Genomic DNA, 19,540 nt, shown 5'->3' on the forward strand with positions numbered 1-19,540 from the left:
GGCCGGTGAGGCAGTGGCGGTGAGAGCGGGGCCGGTGAGGCAGTGGCAGTCAGTGCCAGCCAGCCTTTCGCATAGTGGCGTTGGCAGCCTCCTGGTTGTCCTAGCAATCAGAGCGGTGCCTGCATCATTGTGGAGATGGGACTCAGGACTCTGAGAATCTGAAACCTGGGCTTTTTTTCTTGCTTACCTTTTGGCGCTGTTAAAATCTTTTAATTCTGGTTTTGGTAACCAAGTGGGCGCCAGTGAATGTACTTATGTATTCCTATACTTGGTACACGTGACAAATAAATAAATTTAAATCTAAATTCAGGTCATAAATTTTGAAGAAGAGCAAGTGACTCAGCCCAGGATTAATATTTATCCGTCAATCCATCACAAACATAAATTATAGGCCATTTTCCTGCATTACGAGAGTGACTATATACTTCAAAATACTGCATTGGCTGTAAAGCAATTTGAGGCATTCATGAGGTGCTGAACAGTATAGTGATAGATAAAGAAGTGCTGATAAAACTGGCAGCACACCAGGTAGAGAAGTCACCAGGACCAGATGGGATGCATCCTAGATTGCTGACAGAGGTAAGGGAGTAAATTACAGAACCACTGACAGAAATCTTTCAGACCTCTCTGTCTACAGGATTAGTCCCAGGGGACTGGAGGATTGCAAATATGACAGCATGATTTGAGAAAAGGGCAAAGGATAACCCTGGAAATTACAGACTTGTCAGCTTGATGTCAATAGTGGGAAAACTAATGGAGGCCACAATACGGAATAAGGTAAATATACACAGAGGTACCTATGTTAATACTGGACAGACAACATGGCTTTGTCAAGGGCAGGTCATGCCTAACAAATTTGATTGAGTTCTTTGATGATGTGATACAGCAGTCGATAAGAGCAGTGCTGTAGATACTGTATATTTGGATTACCAAAAAGCATTTGATACAGTGCCACATGGCAGGTTGGTTAGCACATTAGAAATGTTTAGGATTGATGGGTCCTTGGCAGTGTGGATTAGAAGTTGACTAAAGGATAGGAAAGAGAGGGGAGGTATACATGGGCATTTCTCACACTGGAGACAAGTTGAAAATTGTGTCCCCCAGGGATTGGTGTTGGGACCCTTGCTTTCTCTGATTGATATAAACAATTTGGAGATGGTGTTGAGGGCATCATCTGTAAATTTGCAGATGATACTAAGCTAGGAAGAATACTGAATTGTGAGCATAACGCTGAGCGACTTCAGGGGGACACTGAAAAGTTGGCCAAATGGGCAATGTAGAGAAATGTGAGTTAATGCATTTTGGCAGAAGAAACATAGACAGACAACACAGGCTCAATGGTACAAATTTGAGGGTAGTACATGAGCAGATGGAATTCACATGCATTATTCTTTGAAGGTGGTCATGCAAGTTAAAACAGTTGTTAACAAGGTTTATATGATCCTTGGGTTTACAAATAGAGGCGTAGAGTATGAAATTAAGGAAGTGATGCTAACCCTCTACAAATCACTGGTCAAGCCACATTTGAAGTATTGTGTTCAGTTCTGGGCACCTTCTTTAAAGAAGGATGTTAAAGCCCTGGAGAGAGTCAAAGGAAGTTTGCTAGAATGATATCAGGAATGAGGGATTTTAGATACAAGAAAAGATTAGAAAGATTCTCCCTGGAACAGAGAAGATTAAGAAATGACCTTATTGAGGTGTTCAAAATAATGACCAAATCTGACAGGGTAAAACAGGATATTCTGTTCCCACTAGCTGATATGTCATTAACTAGATTGTCAAGATTGTCAGCAAGACAGCTAGGAATGAGATGATGAGAAACTTATTTACTCATAGTTGTTAGAATTTAGAATGTGTTGTCTGGGAGAGTGGTAGAGGCATATTCCATAGGAGGTTTCAAAAGAGAGCTAGATATATATATGTGAAAATTAATAATTTACAAGGCTACAGAGCTAGTGTTGCAGAATGGGACTGTTTGGGTAGTTCTTTCAGGAACCAGTACAGACACAATGGGCCGAATGGCTTCCGTATTGTAAAATTCTATGATACTATGAAAGATGCTAATTAAATGAAGATTTTGTCTTTCTTTATTACTATTGCAATTTTTTTCGAACCTAAACCTTTTTGTAGATGTTAATATTATGGGAATATTGGGTCAATTTCAATACGTGACTAATCCCTGACGTGAGAGGTGAATGATTCTCCTAATAACCTCAGAAGAAAAAATTTAACAAGGGAGGGAGGAACCTCTGTGTAGTGACTGACATGCAGTTTTCATTTCCATTAATGAGAAAGTTATAAACCTGCATAAGACTCATCTCAGTCTGTGGAATTTCTGTTTTAAAGAAATTAAAGGTGACTTCAAAGGCAATTCTGTGTTACCAATCGGGGAGCTAATTATGTTTACTGACAACATTCTAGGGACCAGCTCCAATCACATTATAAACACAATCTGGTCTGAGGGTTATATGTGATAACATCATGGATATTTCCAACACTGCTTACTCAGTTAAGTCCTGCAGTGGATGATTTAGGTTACAACTGCTGATACAGCCATTATTTTGGACTTGCACCTTGAACAACCAGGAAGAGTTGCATTTTTATATGTAACAGATTGAGTTGGACATTTCATTTAATTCATTCACAGGATGTGGGTAGGGCCAGTATTTACTGTCCATCAGTAATTGCATTTGAGAGGAGCCACCTTCATGAATACAACTGAGTGGCTTGCCAGGCATTTAAAAGTCAGCCACATGGCTGTGGATCTGGAATTACATGTGGACCTGACAGAGCAAAGGTGGTGGCTTTCATTTCCCCCAAAAAACATTAGTGGACTAAATAGATTTTTCTGACAATCTGGAAATTTCAAGGGCATCGTTACTGACATAATCTTTTAATTTCAGGCTTGTTTATTTCCCAGTGGCTGCGGTGAGATTTGAACAATCATCTCTCAATTGTTAATGCAGACCTCTGGAATTCTAGTTAGTCATACAACCACTGCATTGCTGATCCCCACGACCTTCCCACGCACCCTCACCCCTTTAAGAACCCCATAGACCATCAGCACATACACATTCAGCTCCCTCACCCACATACTCACTCAGTTCTCCTCATGCACACAAGAAACCCACAAACCTCATGGACAGATGCACCCATCCACATAGCCACCCACACACTCACCCAAATCCCTTAAACCACACAAGAAGCCCATACACAACACCCCACCAGCACTCAAAACCTCATCCACCCACGTACACACCCACAGTCACAGGGATTTTTCTAATCTCTCCCTAATTCAATACCACACACTGTTGTATCAAGATTCAGCATGCTATGTTCTCTGTCTTTCTTAGCCAGGGGTAAGGTATTGTCAAAGTTTTGAAGAAACAGAATGGACTCATGCCAAACAAAAGGATCACGCAAGATGGAATAGACAGGAAGGTGGAATGAACAAGGCAACAAAAATGCTCCCCCTTCTCTATGAGCTCCCCCAGTCTTTGTGTTCCTTACATTTGGTCATTTTTTTAAGATAGTGTGTTGACTCCCACAAGTTCGGAAAACTAGTTTAGATTGGGCCTGGTTTTGAAGAAATGAAAAGAAGGAAATTGCAATTCTGAAACACAATATTTTGGAAGTACTATTTGTTATTGTTAATGATAAGCATGTTTCAACTATGTAAAGATTCTAGTTCCTAGTAAGCATGAGTCTGCATTCAGTTCTGTAGGTAATATCTGTTCACCTTTGAGCCTGAAGGTTGCATGTTCAAATCTCACCCCAGGCTCCTGAGTACATGAATCTATATTGACGCTGTCAATGCAGTACTGAAGGTGCTCAGAGGTGCCACCTTGCAGATCCCATCTGCCCTTGCAGGGAGACAGAACTTCCTGTGTTCGAGGGCACCTTCCTGCTGTGCTCTGATCTTGTTGCCTTTCAAGAGGCGTTTGTTTCTATTATTTTAGAAGGCTGAGACTGGTGAGAACGTGGGACCCACTACCACCGGGAGCAGTGGAGGCAAATCGCATAGATGTATTTAAAGGGAATCTAGAGAAGCACAAGGGAGAAAGGAATAGGAAATATCTCAACAGCACTGCTAATCAAGTATAATGTTTCCCTTTGCATCCTGAGTTTGACTCATTAGGTCCAGAAATTGTACAGAATGTTTCTTTTACAGAAACAGGCCAATTGTCTAACTCCAGTTAGACAATCACATGATCATCATGTCTTCTTGAACCTCAAAGAACTGGTGTCTTGTCCTTTGCACAGGTTTGTAATCACTTACACACAGAAGTTTATGTTCCACTGGTCTCCTCACCTCAACTCACTTTTTGACAAGGCCAGATGGGATCTGAAAGCCTCAGCACTGCACTGATGGTTTCAATATGGATTCAGGTACTCAAGTATCTGGGGTGGGGTGGGGTGAGGTGGGGTGGGCACTTAAACACACAACCCTTTGGCTCTAAAGTGAGGGGGATGCTACCTACAGAGTTGCTGATGCAGATTCACACTCACTGGGAACTGGAGTCTTCATATGGTGGAAATGTGCAAGTAATGAGAAATTAAGGAGATGTACTTCTGAAATATTGATTTGTGTTATGGAATTACAGTTTCATCCCTTCCTACTAGATTACTACTAGACTAATGATGCAAGGGACTATTTTTTAATGAAGCCTGGGAGTGGAGGCCCAGGCCAGTTAAGAGAACTGTGCAGTATATGGCAGCTGAAATGACCGTGTTTTAAATCAACACTACTTGTCTACGTTCTGCCAATCAGCAACCTAGAGCTAATTACTTTATTCACTGTTACCACCGTTACCACATAGCCTGCCACTACACACCCCCTGTTGTTAGTCACTAACAGTCCCCATTAACAACTGCTCACCCTCCCAGCCTGATCGTTACAAACTCCTTTGTCTGTCCAACTGTCTCTCTCTCTCTCTGGGCTCTATCCTATCGTTTACACCCTACCCCACCCACCTCCCTATTTTCTGCATATAAACTGACATTTTCCCAGCCACCATCAGTTCTGAGGAAGGGTTACCGGACCCGAAACGTTAACTCTGTTTTCTCCTTCACAGATGCTGCCAGACCTGCTGAACTTTTCCAGCAACTTTGTTTTTATTCTTGATTTACAGCATCCGCACTTCTTTTGGTTTTTACTTTATTCACTCACAGTCCAGCTTAAAAACTAACTCTACAATCAGACTGCTGCTCCAACCTCCTTTATTTAATGAGGATCAAACTTTTGGATCTTGGTACCAAATGTATGAATTATGGAATAATATAAAGATCAGAAACAAGTCATTCGGTCCTTTGAGCTGAGCCAGCAAGGACACAAAACATTGAACAATCTTCCTTTGTGTTCTTACCATTCTGTCCACGTCTCTGCAGTGGTTCTTTGCTGCAGTCTCACTCCTACCACCCTGCCTTTTCCCCAAGTGCTTGCAATTCCTTTCTGCTTCAAATTTTTTATCCATTTCTTCATTGAAATTGAAGCTGCATCCATCACTTTCTGAGGCAAAGCATATTCTAGATTGTAATTGCTCACTGTCTTAAAAATTTTCCTCACAATGCCTCTGGTTACACTCAATCTCTGCCTTCTGGTTAGCAACACTCCAACCAATGTAAAGCGTTTCTCTTTACTGTTTCCCCGCAAAGCAAGCTGCAAGGTGAAATTTCAAGGCTTTCCCCACAGAAACAAAAAGCAAGAAAAGGCTCTTACTAACCTTCATTTAGCTACATAAACTCTCAAAAACCGATGCTTGCCCTAGCAGCCAGTGCTGACAGAATCAGAGGAAAGGCAAAACATATCCTGAAAACAAAACATGGACAGAGCAACAGGAAGAGACTATTCAGCTCCTCCAATTTGTTCTACCATTCAATTAGATGGATCATGGCTGATCCATATCATAGCTCGATCTACTATCAATCTCTGTTTAATTGACACCCCAGCCTCACCATCTTTCTTTGGGACAGACAATTCTCCACAGCCTTTTGTGTGAAGAAGTTCAAGGTTTAAGGTGAGAGGGGGAAAAGATTGAAAAGGGTCCTAAAGGGCAACTTTTATACTCAGCAGGTGGTGTATGTATGAAATGAACTGCCAGAGGAAGTGGTGGAGACTAGTACAATTGCAATATTTCAAAGGCATCTGGATGGGTACATGAAAAGGAAGGGTTTAAATGGATATGGGCCAAATGCTGGTAAACAGGACTAGATTAATTTAGGATTTCTGGTTGGCATGGATGAGTTGGACCGAAGGGTCTGTTTCCGTGCTGTACATCTCTATGACTCTAAATACTTCCGGGCATCGCCCTGAATGGCGTAGCTCTTAACGTTAAGGTTCCACCCCCTTGTTCTGGGCACCTCACAGAAGGAGAAATAGTCTCTCTCTAGCTAACCTAATAAATCACCAAATAAATTAAGCACCTCACTCCTTAATCACCTATACTGAAAGGAACACAAGCCATGTGAATGAAAGCTGTCCTCTTAACTGTTCTGATGACACTGCACTGTGCCCACTCCAAGGCCAAAAAATACTTCCTCAGGTATGATGACCAGATCCAATGCCACTCAGAATTCATTCTCTATAATGAGCAAAAACCTCTGCCTTCTGATTACTTGAAACAGAAATTAAGACGTGGTCTTGGTTATTTATCAAAACACTGATTAACAGGAAGAACACAAACCCTTACCTCACCAACTGCGTTGGACAAAATATGGACTATCTTTTCATGAGGCGTTGCAACGACACTTTGCCCATTGATTTCAATGATCCGATGACCAACTCTCACACCACCACGCTCTGCAATTCCTCCTCGCATAAGGCTGCATATCTGAAATACGTTTGGAGAGCTGTCATGAATTGGTGCGTGAAGATGCAGCCTCTGAACATGAAATGCACCTTCAATTTAAGGGAAGCTAGGGCCTTTGCCAAACATCAATTGTCTCAGCACGAAAGGGGTAAATGGACAAAATCAGGCTCCCTTTGCGGGTTACTAACGCTCAGGATTAGTCTGGAATCTCCAGGATTTCAGGATTTATCTCATGGATACCGCTCTGAACAAAGAACAACCTGGAGAAAGATTGTTTGGCCGCTCCAGTTTGAGATGTGACTTCAATCTGGTGCTTCAAAGATGGGTTTAAAAGATTTCATTGCAATTAATTTCAATCAGGGAGGCAGGGGAGTTCTCTCCAGTGCCTTTACCAGCATTCACCTTTGATTGAATCATCAAAAACAAACTTTCCGGTCATCACCACATTGCTGACTGTGGGATCTTGCTGTACACAAATGGCTTCTAACCACACAACAGTGCTGCATTTCCAAAATACTTCACTGACTTTGCTATGTTGCAAATGGTGCAATTTAATTGCGAGTCTTTTATTCAAAATATTAATTCACACTCAAATATCGATACAGTAAGCCTTCTGTATCCACGAAATCACGAATCGCGAATTCACCTACTGGCGCGAAAAATTAAGTAACAATAAAAATCAATGTCTGCAGGCATAAGCCGCATATCCATGATTTTTTTTAACCATTTTAACTTATTTTTAACCTATCTTTAACAAGCTCCATACTTGCGGGGCTCTCAGGAACTGAACCCTCACATATACCGAGGAACGGCTATAGTATGCTACCTTTTGAATATCCTGTGCATATTTTAGTATACTGCACACAAAATGACTAAACCATTTCTCTTTTTGCAGATACCCACTTAGGCAAGTATAAGACAACCCCGCTTTTTCAGCCAAAACATCTTACATTCACATAAGTAGTCAGCCTCAAATTCTTACCCTGCCAATGGATGCTTTACCTATCTGTGGGCATGAGGGATCCAAGCTGACAATATGGACTGTGTTGCGAAGAAGTGCAGGAATGTAAGACTCCACATGGTGAATGGTAAGAATGGTGACCACCCATACACACAGCAGCAGCTCACTTTGTACGACTTTGTAAACCAACTCGCTCAGATGTGTCAGGACACACCTCTGGAGTGGGATATGACTAGCACCCACATCTCCTGGCTCAGAGAACAGTTCACTTCTATACTTGGCGTATGAGTCGATCTCGTCTTTGGAGGGATTTTTAAAAGCTTTCAAAGGTCAACCTAGGCACCAATATCTAGAATAAATCTTGGCTGTCCTCACAGTGTCCTATTTTGGAGTAAAGACAGTCGGTTATAGTAAGGCATTGGAAGAATTCCATTTGTCTGGCTTTGATATTGAATGACATGCAATTCGCTTCCAAACAAAATTCAAAAATAACTACTGCCTTTACAGCAACATGATAATTTGGTTCTTGAATCCTCGTTGCTGTTTTCATGAAAAAACAACTCTGGTAAATATTCACTGACTTGGAATGTGAACATGTTGGAACATGATGCATGCGACGACATCACTTTCTGCAAAACCTTGTTGACAAAAATGAAACAAGCCTTCTCCCTTTGCCCTAGGCTGCCTGAACAGTTTGTCATGCAAAGGAAAAGGAAGAGATAGAGAAGCCTGGCTTGTAACTGGAGTTAAGAAACATTTCAATTTGTTTCATGTGAGGAAGCTGTATTTAATAATTTAGTGCACATTTTTTGAGGTGTAGCAGCAGAATTCCACGGAGTATCTGGTCGGAATTTGTTACTGGACAGAAATCACTAAAATAGACTACTGGGTCATTTTTCTCATTGCTGGATCTAGAATGGCAGAGCACAGATGCTGGTGCTGGTACCTGCTGTTTGAAACAATGCAGTTAATCCCAACGCTCTTTCCCTAACTCGGCTTTTTATTTCTTCAAATCCCCGGTGGTCTCCTCATCTCCTCTCTGATTTTTTTTTGCTGATTACCTTAAATCTGTAGCCTCAGGCTACCAACTCCTCCGCCACTGGAACCAATTTCTCCCTACTTACTTAATCAAAACTCTTCAAGGTTTTGAACACTTCTATCGAATCTCCCCTTAACCTCGTTTGTCGTAAGGAGAACATCTCCAGCTTGAGAGGCCTTGCTGTGCACTAATCAGCAGCTGTCCTGCTTAAATACAACAGTAGTCAGTGCTTTGGGATGTCCTTCTCTTGTTAAATGCTGTTCTGTAGAAGTCCTTCTTTCCTCACAGATTAAACTCAAGGGGTTGCATATTGCAAACACCACTGGGTCTAATTTGGGCAAAAGGCTAATCCACCTGATCTCCCATACCCCCAGCCCATCCTGAGCTCACCTCCATAATACAGAGGCTGAGCATGGGCTGAAATCAAAGGTCCACCCACCATATGTAAATAAATGGAGTTAACAGACCCCAATATTATGCTGCCCACACCATAATACAGTTGCCATGAGTAAGCAGGCAGGAATGGGCAGCAATTTTTTTTAAAGTAAGTGCAGGAAGGAAGGGAATACCGTCTTTAGCACATTTGGGGCACTTCCCCCAGAAGGTAGTATCCCTATGTCCCTTCCCCCTGCATGGACTTTAAAACCCAGCCCTAAGGTCATCAAACCTTCCCTATCAATGACCCTTACTCATCTGAGTCACAGTATCATTAGCATCCACTGTGAAGCTCTGGCGCTGCAGGCCAATCTGATTTTCCAGCAGCTCTAGGGTGAGATGTCCTGCTGGTGTGGGGCAGAGAAACACACTTTGCTGTAATTGTGCCCCCACACACACAGTGTTACACCCAGGCAGCAGGCAAGATTCAACCACACTGGTGAGAGTCTGGAGTTACATGTAGGCCAGTCTAGGTAAGGACAGCAGCTCGATTCCCTGAAGGGTATTAATGAACCAGATGTGTTTTTACCACAATTGACAGTAATTTAATTTCAGACTTTTATTGAATTCAAATTTCACCATCTGCCACGGTGTGATTTATGGCCCCAGAACATTATTCTGAATCCCTGGATTGCTAGTCCAACTACACCATCCGCCCACTGTAAATTTTTGCCTGAGGACCTAACTACCTCATTAACTTCAGTTCATCTTCCCACCATCATCAACATTGCTGCATTTCTCCTTTACATCCCAGATGGTCCTTCACCAAACCCAAGGAGCATGATTCCACTCACAATGCCATTCTGGACACTGAAACCCAGCTGATAGCGAAGGTCCGGTCTTCTAATAAGTACTGTAGTGACAGGTGGGCATCGCACAATGTTCAGTTTCACACGAGCTTGGTTCTTCAAACCCTTCATTTGAAACAAAACACACAGCATTGGTTATTTCTTTGACAGACTGAATTCTGGATCAAAGAAGTAGCAGGTAAGACCGAGGCAGATGTAGGATTATATTTCAACTATCTCTGTTTAAGTGGCTTCCTTCCCAGCTCTCACATGTTTGCAGTTCTGTCCTTTTACCTCTCTGGTCATCAATATTATCCTGTAGACAGCCACAGTCCTAAGTAACAGCTTCTCTGTGGGCTCCACAGCTTACAACTACATAATCACCTTTCCACACAGCAAAGTACCAAGTTTGGAAAAACATTGAGCAGGGAGTGGAAAGATTCAGGAGGGATGTGGCCTGAATACACAGATAAGGAAGGTGTGAAAGAGGATTCTGAAGGACAGTGTGATATATTATGTGCATATAAATATTTTGGAGTTTTTTTTTGGAAAGGACAGTGGCATTTGAAATCAGTTAATTTTCTGAACAGTTTGGAAAAAAAAACTAGGTCAGACAGTCCTTCCAAAACAGTGACCTAATCCAGTATATATCAGAAGGCAGGGATCCCCGGAGTGTTAATGGAAGCTTGTTTATACTGTGCTAAATTATGACAGTCAGTGTAAATGATGAAGGCTATTAGCTGGTTTTTGGTTCATTATAATCAAGGATTGATTTCAGCACTGGAAATCCAGAGATTAAAAGTTTTTTTTTGTCAGATTGGAGGAGACTGATTGGGGTCAGAAGAAAATATAGTTCCTCTCCTTAAAAAAGAGCAAAGCACTGTTAAGGGAAAGCAGAGTTACCTCATAAGAAATGTTTAATTCATGCGACTTCCAGACCGGGAGTATGAGATTAGAAACTGGCAGGTTAATAAAATGCTCAGAGATAGTAGGAACTGCAGATGCTGGAGAATCCGAGACAACAAGGTGCAGGGCTGGATGAACACAGCAGGCCAAGCAGCATCATAGGAGCAGAGAGGCTGACGTTTCGGGCCTAGACCCTTCATCAGAAAAGGGGGAGGGGAAGGGGGTTCTGAAATAAATAGGGAGAGAGTGGGAGGCGGATAGAAGAGGGATAGAGGTGAGGATAGGTGGAGAGGAAACAAACAGGTCGAAGAGGCGGGGATGGAGCCAGGAAAGGTGAGTGTAGGTAGGGAGTTAGGGAGGGGATAGGTCAGTCCAGGGAGGATGGACAGGTCAAGGGGGCGGGATGAGGTTGGTCGGTAGGAGATGGAGGTGCGGCTTGAGGTGGGAGGAGGGGATAGGTGGGAGGAAGAACAGGTTAGGGAGGCAGGGACGAGCTGGACTGGTTTTGGGATGTGGTAGGGGGAGGGGAGATTTTGAAACTTGTGAAATCCACATTGATACCATTGGGCTGCAGGGTTCCCAAGCGGAATATGAGATGCTGTTCCTGCAACCTTCGGGTGGCATCGTTGTGGAACTGCAGGAGGCCCAGGATGGACATAAAATGCTCAGCAGGTTTAATCTGTTGACTTTGTAAATACACACGTAACACAACTTCAGTTCTCAGTGAAGAACTGAAAATTAGCTATGTCAAATTTAAAGATTTGATATGGGGGAATAATTTCCCTGGATTTAACTTGTTGTAAAGTGACAATTTTGAAGATTAGATTGAAACATGACTTGGCTGAGTGTTCTAAGATTTACTATTGTGTTCTTTATTTAGATAATCTGTCTTTTTCTGTTTTCATCTTTTGTGTAATAAAATCTATTGTTAAAGAAACTGTTGCTAAAGCCACTTGTGACTATATTTCAATGATTGGCTGCCACATTAACCAAAAAATAACTGAACTCTCAAGCCAGATTTCTTTCTGGACTCTGGCATGTCCAATAGCACCATCAACTGGGATCACAACAACAGGAAAGAAATGAACAGAAGGAGAATGAACTGGACAAATACGTGTGAGTGTCATTGGAAGTGGCAGGACAGGATAGGACAGCAGTTACAACACCCAAGGTTTCATCAATAAGGGCGCAGGATACAAAAGCAAAGAGATTGTTGTAACCCTGTATAAAACATTGGTTTAACCTCAACTGGAACATTGGTCTACACGCCACACACTATAGGAAGGATGTGAAGACATGTGAGTGCAATAACAATTCACTAAAATGGCTCCACGAATGATGAACTTCAGTGATGTAGGTAGAGCAGAGAGATTTGTATGGAAACAAGGCATTGATAACTCTGATGGTGGGTGGGGGGGTGGGATTTCACATGATGACTAAATGGACTTTCAACAGAAAGATAAGAGATCATCTAGGATATCCAGCTTTAGTCAATGGCCAAAAGAAGCTGTAATTGTCTGTCTTCCTATGAATGACTGACAGAAGCCTCCCAGTATTAAGGTATCAAAATGAACTCTTTCAATTGAAAAAGCATAATTTTGGATGCGAGAGATCTTCTCAAGGTGGGACCGATCCCAGCTTCAACTCAAGCTCAAAACAATGGAATCGTCTGTCACTTTCAAACCCCTGTCTACATGAGGGAAAAGCACTTCCTGATATTTTATCTGATTCAAAGGCAAAGAACTGAGGGAAGAAGATCGCTGTTAACAAACAAACAAGAAACTGTCACCTCCAGCCATGGAGATCAGCTTCTCAAGAGTCATACAGTATGGATACAGATCCTTTGGTCCAACTTGTCTATACTGACCAGGTTCCCCAAACTAAACTAGTTCCATTTGCCTATGTTTGGCCCATATCCCTCTAAACTTTCCTATTCATGTACTTGTCCAAATGTCTTTTAAATGTTGTAATTGTAAACGCCTACCAATTCCTCGAGCGGCTCATTCCACATATGACCCACCCTCTGTGTGGAAAATGTTGCCGCTCAGGTCCCTTTTAAATCTTTCTCCCCTCAAATTAAAATTATGCCCTCTGGTTTTGAACTCCCCTACCTTAGGGAAAAGGCCTTTGCTATTCACCTTATCTATGCCCCTCATGATTTTATAAACCTTTATTAGGTCACCCCTCAACCTCTGATGTTCCAAGGAAAAAAGTTGCAGCTTATCCAGCCTCTCCTTATAACTCAAACCCTTCTATCAGTTTATATGATTGAGAATGACTACACCACTCTGACAGAGATGCCAGCGACAGCCATGAGGTCAACAAGGCCCTATTACCACATCAAGACCAGTAAATTATTTTCACTTGTTGTACATATTTTATGCCTGTTTAGATCATTTATCATCTTCTTCCTGTCTATTTAACTTATGCAACATTTGTAAACCCAATGTTTCTTAATAAACTTCCCTTAAACTGTACACCAATTCTCAATGGCCTATCTCAGGCAATCTGTGACTTCCAAACCTTAAAAATCTTATATTCTGTAACCATTCTATGATTCTGCAGTGAGGAAGGGTTGTCTGAATGAACGCCTAACTGAACAGTGAAACAAAGGGTGACACACAGGGAGTAGGTAACTAGGTTAGGTCAGGGTTGCAGAGATATGTGGAAGAATCCAAAAATAAAGCCAAGGATTCACTATGCTGGGAGGCAGCAGCCAATATATCGGCAAAGAGGTCTCCATAGGTTTCAGGTTAAAAACAGCCAAGCAAGTTATTTGACAGCATTGAGGTTGAGGCTGAAACACGAGGCACAGTGTTCCACAAGTGATCTTCACGACTCAACAAATAAGCGATTAAAGCGTGGCTCCAGACTGAATAGGAGACCTGGACTGCAAATGTTTGAAGTGTACACGTGCAATGCTTCATGACTTTGCGTGCCATCCTTGCATGGGGGCTTTGCTAATGCTCTCTATATCATCTCAATTTTAGTATACATGGGGCTGTATGCACATGAATCACAGAAAGCCTACAGTATAGCCCATTGAGGCTGCACCGACCCTTCAAAGAGCATCGAATCCAGACCCAACCTCCCACCCTATCCCCGTAACCACAAATTTACTACGTGTGAGCATTCTTGTTCGTGTCTGCGGAAAGACTCAGGAGGCACGTGTGTAGCTAGGAAGGGCGATGTGCACGATGATTAAAGTGTACTGCTTCTAACTCATGTTTGCTACTGTTGAATTGAAGATCAAGCTCTGCCTCAGGCGACGCACACAGATGAGGAATGGGAATTGGTCACTGAAGATATGTATCTCATAATGCAACAAACAGAAATGGATTCATGACAGTGTGTTGCCACAGAGGTGGACCACAAAGAAGCAATCAATCAAGTAATGCTAGAACATTAGCTGAGGTTTGGGAAGCAAAGAGTCTGTGTCCAACTCAGACACACTGTAGAATTCCTACAAGCATGGGAGCAGTGTCTGGTTGATCTAAATGTTGGGACATCCATCAGGCCAGTAGTTTTTACTTGCTAGTTAGCAATAAATCTTGGCTCCAGTGAGATTCCCTAGCAAGGTACAAAAGCTTTGGTAATGCAGTGGATAGGTATGTTGCTGGACTAGTGATCCAGATGCCCAGACTAATGGTTTGGAGTCATAAATTCAATTCCCACCACAGCAGCTGAGGAATAAACAAGAAGTCTCAGTCAACAATGACCATGAAACTACTGGATTGTCATAAAAGCCCATCTGATTCCCTAATGCGTGTGAGAGAAGAACATTTGACATTCTGGCCCATAAGTGACCCAGGCTCACAGAAACATGGTTGGCTTTAATGGCCTAGCAAGCTGGTGAGTTGTATTCAGCAAGTTAGCTCACTACCAATCTCCCAAAAGCAACTTAGGGATGGGCAATAAATGCTGCCTTGAAAATGATACTCACATCCAATGTCTGAAAGAAGCAACACCAAATTTGACCATGGCCATGGAGATACAGTCTGAAATATATTACAAATACCAAACACTGATACACCCCTTTCCCCAACATTATCATTGCATTTTAAGAGTGGATAATGTACCTTTATGATGCTCTGACAGGTAGACAATGGAAGTCCCACCAGGCTGGTGCCATTGATAGACATGATTTGGTCCCCGATGTTCAACTTCCCAGATTTTTCTGCTGGGCCTGCGTGCATCATGTTTGCAATAATTACAGTAGGCAGTATGGAGCCCCAGCCAGACTCAACAATGACCAGACCCAATATTTCACCTTTCTGCTTATCAACGTGAACCTGCCAAAAGAAACACAAGAAAGGGGTTACATCAACACCTGCCTCTATTTAAAATACTAAAGACATTGGAACAGGAGGAGGTCAATCAGTCCCACAAGCTTGTGCTAACATTAGCATCATTTGTGACCTAACTCTATCTACCTGCCTTTGCCCCATACTTAACATCTTTAGTTACCAAGCATCTAGCACAACTCAGATTCAAATTCAACAAATGAGCCAGAACAACTGCCTTTTTTTCTCTTTGTGGAAGGATTCCGTATCTCTCCTACCCTTTATCTATCCAAGTGCTTCCTAATTTCACTCCAATAGAGTCTTATTCTAATTTTGGCTACTGAGGCAGTTGGAAAATTTCCTGTTTTGCAGAGTCCACCTCAGTAAAATAAAACACCACGACAAAATGCATGGTTTATGCACTCCTCCCACTGCTGCCCCCTGCAACACGCCATAGGAAGCCACAGGAGAAGCCGAGGGATGACGTAGCTTGTTTCTCACCGTCACCTCAGCTCTTTGGCGCTTTGTGCCTGTTGTTTAAGAGGATGTCAGGCCCACTACCCCCTACACCCCTCCAATTACCCACCCTCCCATGGTCCTTCATACCATTCATGACAACTTAGTGCTAACCCCGGTTTCACATCCTCTGTCACAGTCCCTCCTGTTTCCAATCCACTTCCTTCGCCACTCACCCAGTATCCGGCCACAGGTAGACCTCACAAAGCATGTGGAGATGGAAAGATGTCTAATAATCAAAAGCAGCTCTCATTCCTACGTAGCTGATACTGAAAATATCTCCCATTCATAAAATCCAATCAAAGCTTTTAAACCTTCATGCCAATCCATATAAAAATAAATATCAAAGATAGCGAATCCTTTTATTGCCTCATTAAACTGTCAATTGAACTGTGAACTCAGAAGCTCCTTAATCGTAGATTTTGAAATGCAGCCAAGAATCCATTATGATATCTTAGACAATTGTCCACAAAGAGCTCTATTCAAACTGTCCAACAAAATGTCACTATTTTTCTAACGTGTGCCTGTCAGGGTTCCATCCTGTTTCACCTCAAGTGCTTTCTGTGGTAGAGAATTCCACAGGCTCACCGCTGTGAGGAATCTTCTTCTCATCTCAGACCTAAATGCCCTATCCCTTATCCTTAGACTGACCTTTGGTTCTTAACTCCCTGGTCATTGGGAACATCCTTTCTGTGTTTATCCTGTCTAGGCCTGTCGGAATTTTACAACTTTTATGAGATCCTCCCTCATTCTACTAAACTCCAGTGAATTTAGTGCAGATCGATCAAGTCTCTGTGCCCTCCTTTGTGAAGACAGCATCAAAATATTACAATGTAGGCCACTATGGTTCTCGTGTGCCAAATAATTTTGAGTCCATGACGTGGAGGTGCTAAAACATAGTCAGGCAAAGTTTGAATGGGAGGATAACAGGCCTGACAGTGGGTTCACCAAGCTTTGCAAACTATATCATTCTAGATTGTCTCCTTTGGGATATTTTTAAAATTCTGAATGTGAAAAGGTTATAAAACTATAAAATGTTTCATCCAATCTTTTCACCAGGTCCAAGATGGCGGCGGAGCAGGGCTCCAGTACTGGAGGTCCTCCGCATCATCTGTCTTTTTTTTTTCTCTCTTTTCTCTTTTCATGTTTTTCTCCCTTTCTACTTACCTCCCTCCCATCCTCAGGTGGCAGCGGGGGCATACAGTTGAGCCAGCACTGACTCGATGTGAACCCCAAAACAAACTCGAGGGACTCCCAGCCCCGAGTTGAAGCCCAATGCGGATTCCCGGCCCCGAGGTGAAGCCCAATGCGGATTCCCGGCCCCGAGGCGAAGCCCAATGCGGATTCCCGGCCCCGAGGTGAAGCCCAATGCGGATTCCCAGCCCCGAGCTCCTCTGCTTTAGTAGGACTGTAATGCTGAACTTATAACTTTATTTCTTTATTTTTCTAATTTATACCTAAGATTTTGTACCTAAGCAACTTTGTATCTAAGATGACACCGGAAATGGCGACCTTGTACACTTCAGTACACGTGACAATAATACTATATTCTAATTCTGATACTTGACCATCACGTTATACAATAACGTGCAGATGTTGAAGCAATTTAAGCTCCATTCCCCTCTGATCTCATCTGGTGTGAACTGTAAACTTTCCACACAGTACTTTACAATAACTTCAATAACTACAATACAGTACTATAATCAATAACTTTACAAATCAAAATAAACGCTACAGCACTAAACCACACACATGCAATGCCCTTTTCTGAAAGAGAAGATCATAAAATCAGCAGATGTTTCAAAATCTCATCCCCCCACCACCTCTTCATCAAAAGGAGAGCTCCTACTATTATGGGAAGACACACGTACTTCCTTGCAGTTTTCCGACTTAGAAAAGTGAATCAGGTCATCATTGTACATGTCCTGAGTGTTGAGGAGATCACTGTATTCTTTCTGGCTCAAATCTTCTGGATTAATGCCGTTCGCTCGCAAGAACTCCTGGTAAGCGACACTAAAGGCCTGGCCTATGGACTGAGCTATTAACTGGGCCTACAGAGAAGGGAAAAAAAAAGGAAAGGAGCATAATTACACAGGATCTGCGCCAAACTTTGCATAATTAGGACTGCAACAGATTTAACAGCAAGATGACATCGGTTTTGTGCTTTTCAACAAGGAAAGCAAACATTTAAAAGTACCATGGTAGTCTCTTCCCCGTCTTTAAACAATGATTCTCAAGAAACCTTCAATCAAAACTAGCAATAAATAGCAAGACTTCAGTGACAATTTCTGACATCTGCCTGTAACACTGTTTCACGTAGAGAGTGTGCTAAGTTTATTTATAATCTTGCCTGTAGTTTTCACGGGGTGGTGAAAGGGGAGAGAGAAACAAAATAGAAATTTGGCAAAGAGGAAGCTGCAAGTTATTTTAGAAAAGCGCTGATGCCATGGAAACCATGAAATATCCACCACCTCACACAGAGTGCTCCGTGCCTAGCGGCACTAACAAGTGGACATCATAGTCAGGAGATCTGTCTCTGCAGAGTGGGTAATGAAGGAGCGAGCTGAGAAAGAGAGAATTGGAAGCAGACATTTACTTGGTGGGAAAACGCCATACAGGGGAGTCTCTCACAATCTCCTGGTGGCTCGACTGACGTGCCCCCACTCCATTCTATTCCCCCACCTCTCCACCGACTCAAATTAGTCAAGAGATTGCAACAATAAGCTGCATTTATGTAGCACTTTTAATGTAGTGAAAGGGGCTTCATAGGAGTGTTCAGAACAAAAGTTAACACCAAACCCCATTAGAAATTACTGCAACAAGCAGAGTTCACCAGACTTACACTCGAGATGGTGGGACTGTCATATTTTCTGAGACGGTGAGGTGACCAGGCCTGTATTTGCTGGAGTTTAGAAGAATCAGAGGCAATCTTACAGAATCCTAAAAAAATTATTAAAGGAAGAGACAAGGTAGATGCAAAGACGTCAGTTCCCTTGGCTGTGGGGTTTACAACAGGGAACCTAGCTTCAGAAAAAAAAAGAGACTTGCCGGTTAGTTCTGAGGGGAAATTTCTTCACTTAGACAGTGCTGTGGAAGGACAATCATTGAGGAAGTTCAAGACAGAACTTGATAGATTTCTAGATACTAACGACACCCAGGGACAGAGGGGTGTATTGGGAATGAAGGAGATGTGGTTGATGATGAGCCATAGTCTAGAATGGCCGAGTATGCTCAAGGTGCTGAATGACCCACTCCTGCTGCTATGTTTCTAAAACTTGGTCAAAGGGGTAAGTCGCCAGGATCCCTGCGTGTTGCGAGAATGAGGGCTGGAGAGGTGGTGAGGATCAGGGTGGGAATTCCAGAGTGTAGGTCTCAAGCAAGGGCAAAGTCAGGGATGTGTCGGTCGTCTGAACTGGAGAAGATACAGAGATCGCACAGGGCTGTGGGGCTGGAGGAGATTACAGAGGCAGGGTCATCACCTGGTTCGTGTAGCCCAGTGTAATCCTGTGTGGTGTCTTCACTAACACACTAGGGAGTTAGGAAGTTTCTTTATTTGTCTTGGTCCTTTATCTTGGCTCTTCTATGTCCTGTGCATTTTCAGGAGTATGAGCTTTTCTTTCACATATACCCATTCTTTCTTCTCTCCCCTCCCCCTGCCAACTTCTAATTACACAGATTTCCTTGCCAACACAAGAACTTGCAATTGTATGCCACCTTTAACAAAATTAAGCATCTAAACGTGCTCCACAAGTCATTATAGAGCAATACTATGTGATATTAGTTAGTTTTCAAGAAGCATTGAG

General features: G+C 42.6%; 1 protein-coding gene and 1 non-coding gene across 4 annotated transcripts in view; both read right to left on the bottom strand.

Moving 5' to 3' along the window:
* The window catches only part of apba1a (amyloid beta (A4) precursor protein-binding, family A, member 1a), a 168,875-nt gene that overhangs the window by 8,532 nt on the left and 140,803 nt on the right, over positions 1-19,540 (bottom strand). For all 3 annotated transcript variants that reach the window (XM_020509892.2, XM_020509889.2, XM_048594748.1), the window contains 4 exons: positions 17,609-17,788; positions 15,018-15,230; positions 10,039-10,158; positions 6,690-6,830 (listed from right to left, as the gene is read on the bottom strand). In XM_020509892.2, the coding sequence (XP_020365481.1) occupies positions 6,690-6,830; positions 10,039-10,158; positions 15,018-15,230; positions 17,609-17,788 (654 nt within the window). The remainder of the gene's footprint in view (positions 1-6,689; positions 6,831-10,038; positions 10,159-15,017; positions 15,231-17,608; positions 17,789-19,540) is intronic.
* LOC125482866 lies at positions 13,846-13,951 on the bottom strand. The gene has a single exon (XR_007261836.1). It is a non-coding gene; the product is annotated as a U6 spliceosomal RNA (small nuclear RNA).

The sequence above is a fragment of the Rhincodon typus genome, chromosome 3, assembly GCF_021869965.1.
Source record: "Rhincodon typus isolate 14 chromosome 3, sRhiTyp1.1, whole genome shotgun sequence".
In the NCBI taxonomy this organism is placed as follows: Eukaryota; Metazoa; Chordata; class Chondrichthyes; order Orectolobiformes; family Rhincodontidae; genus Rhincodon; species Rhincodon typus.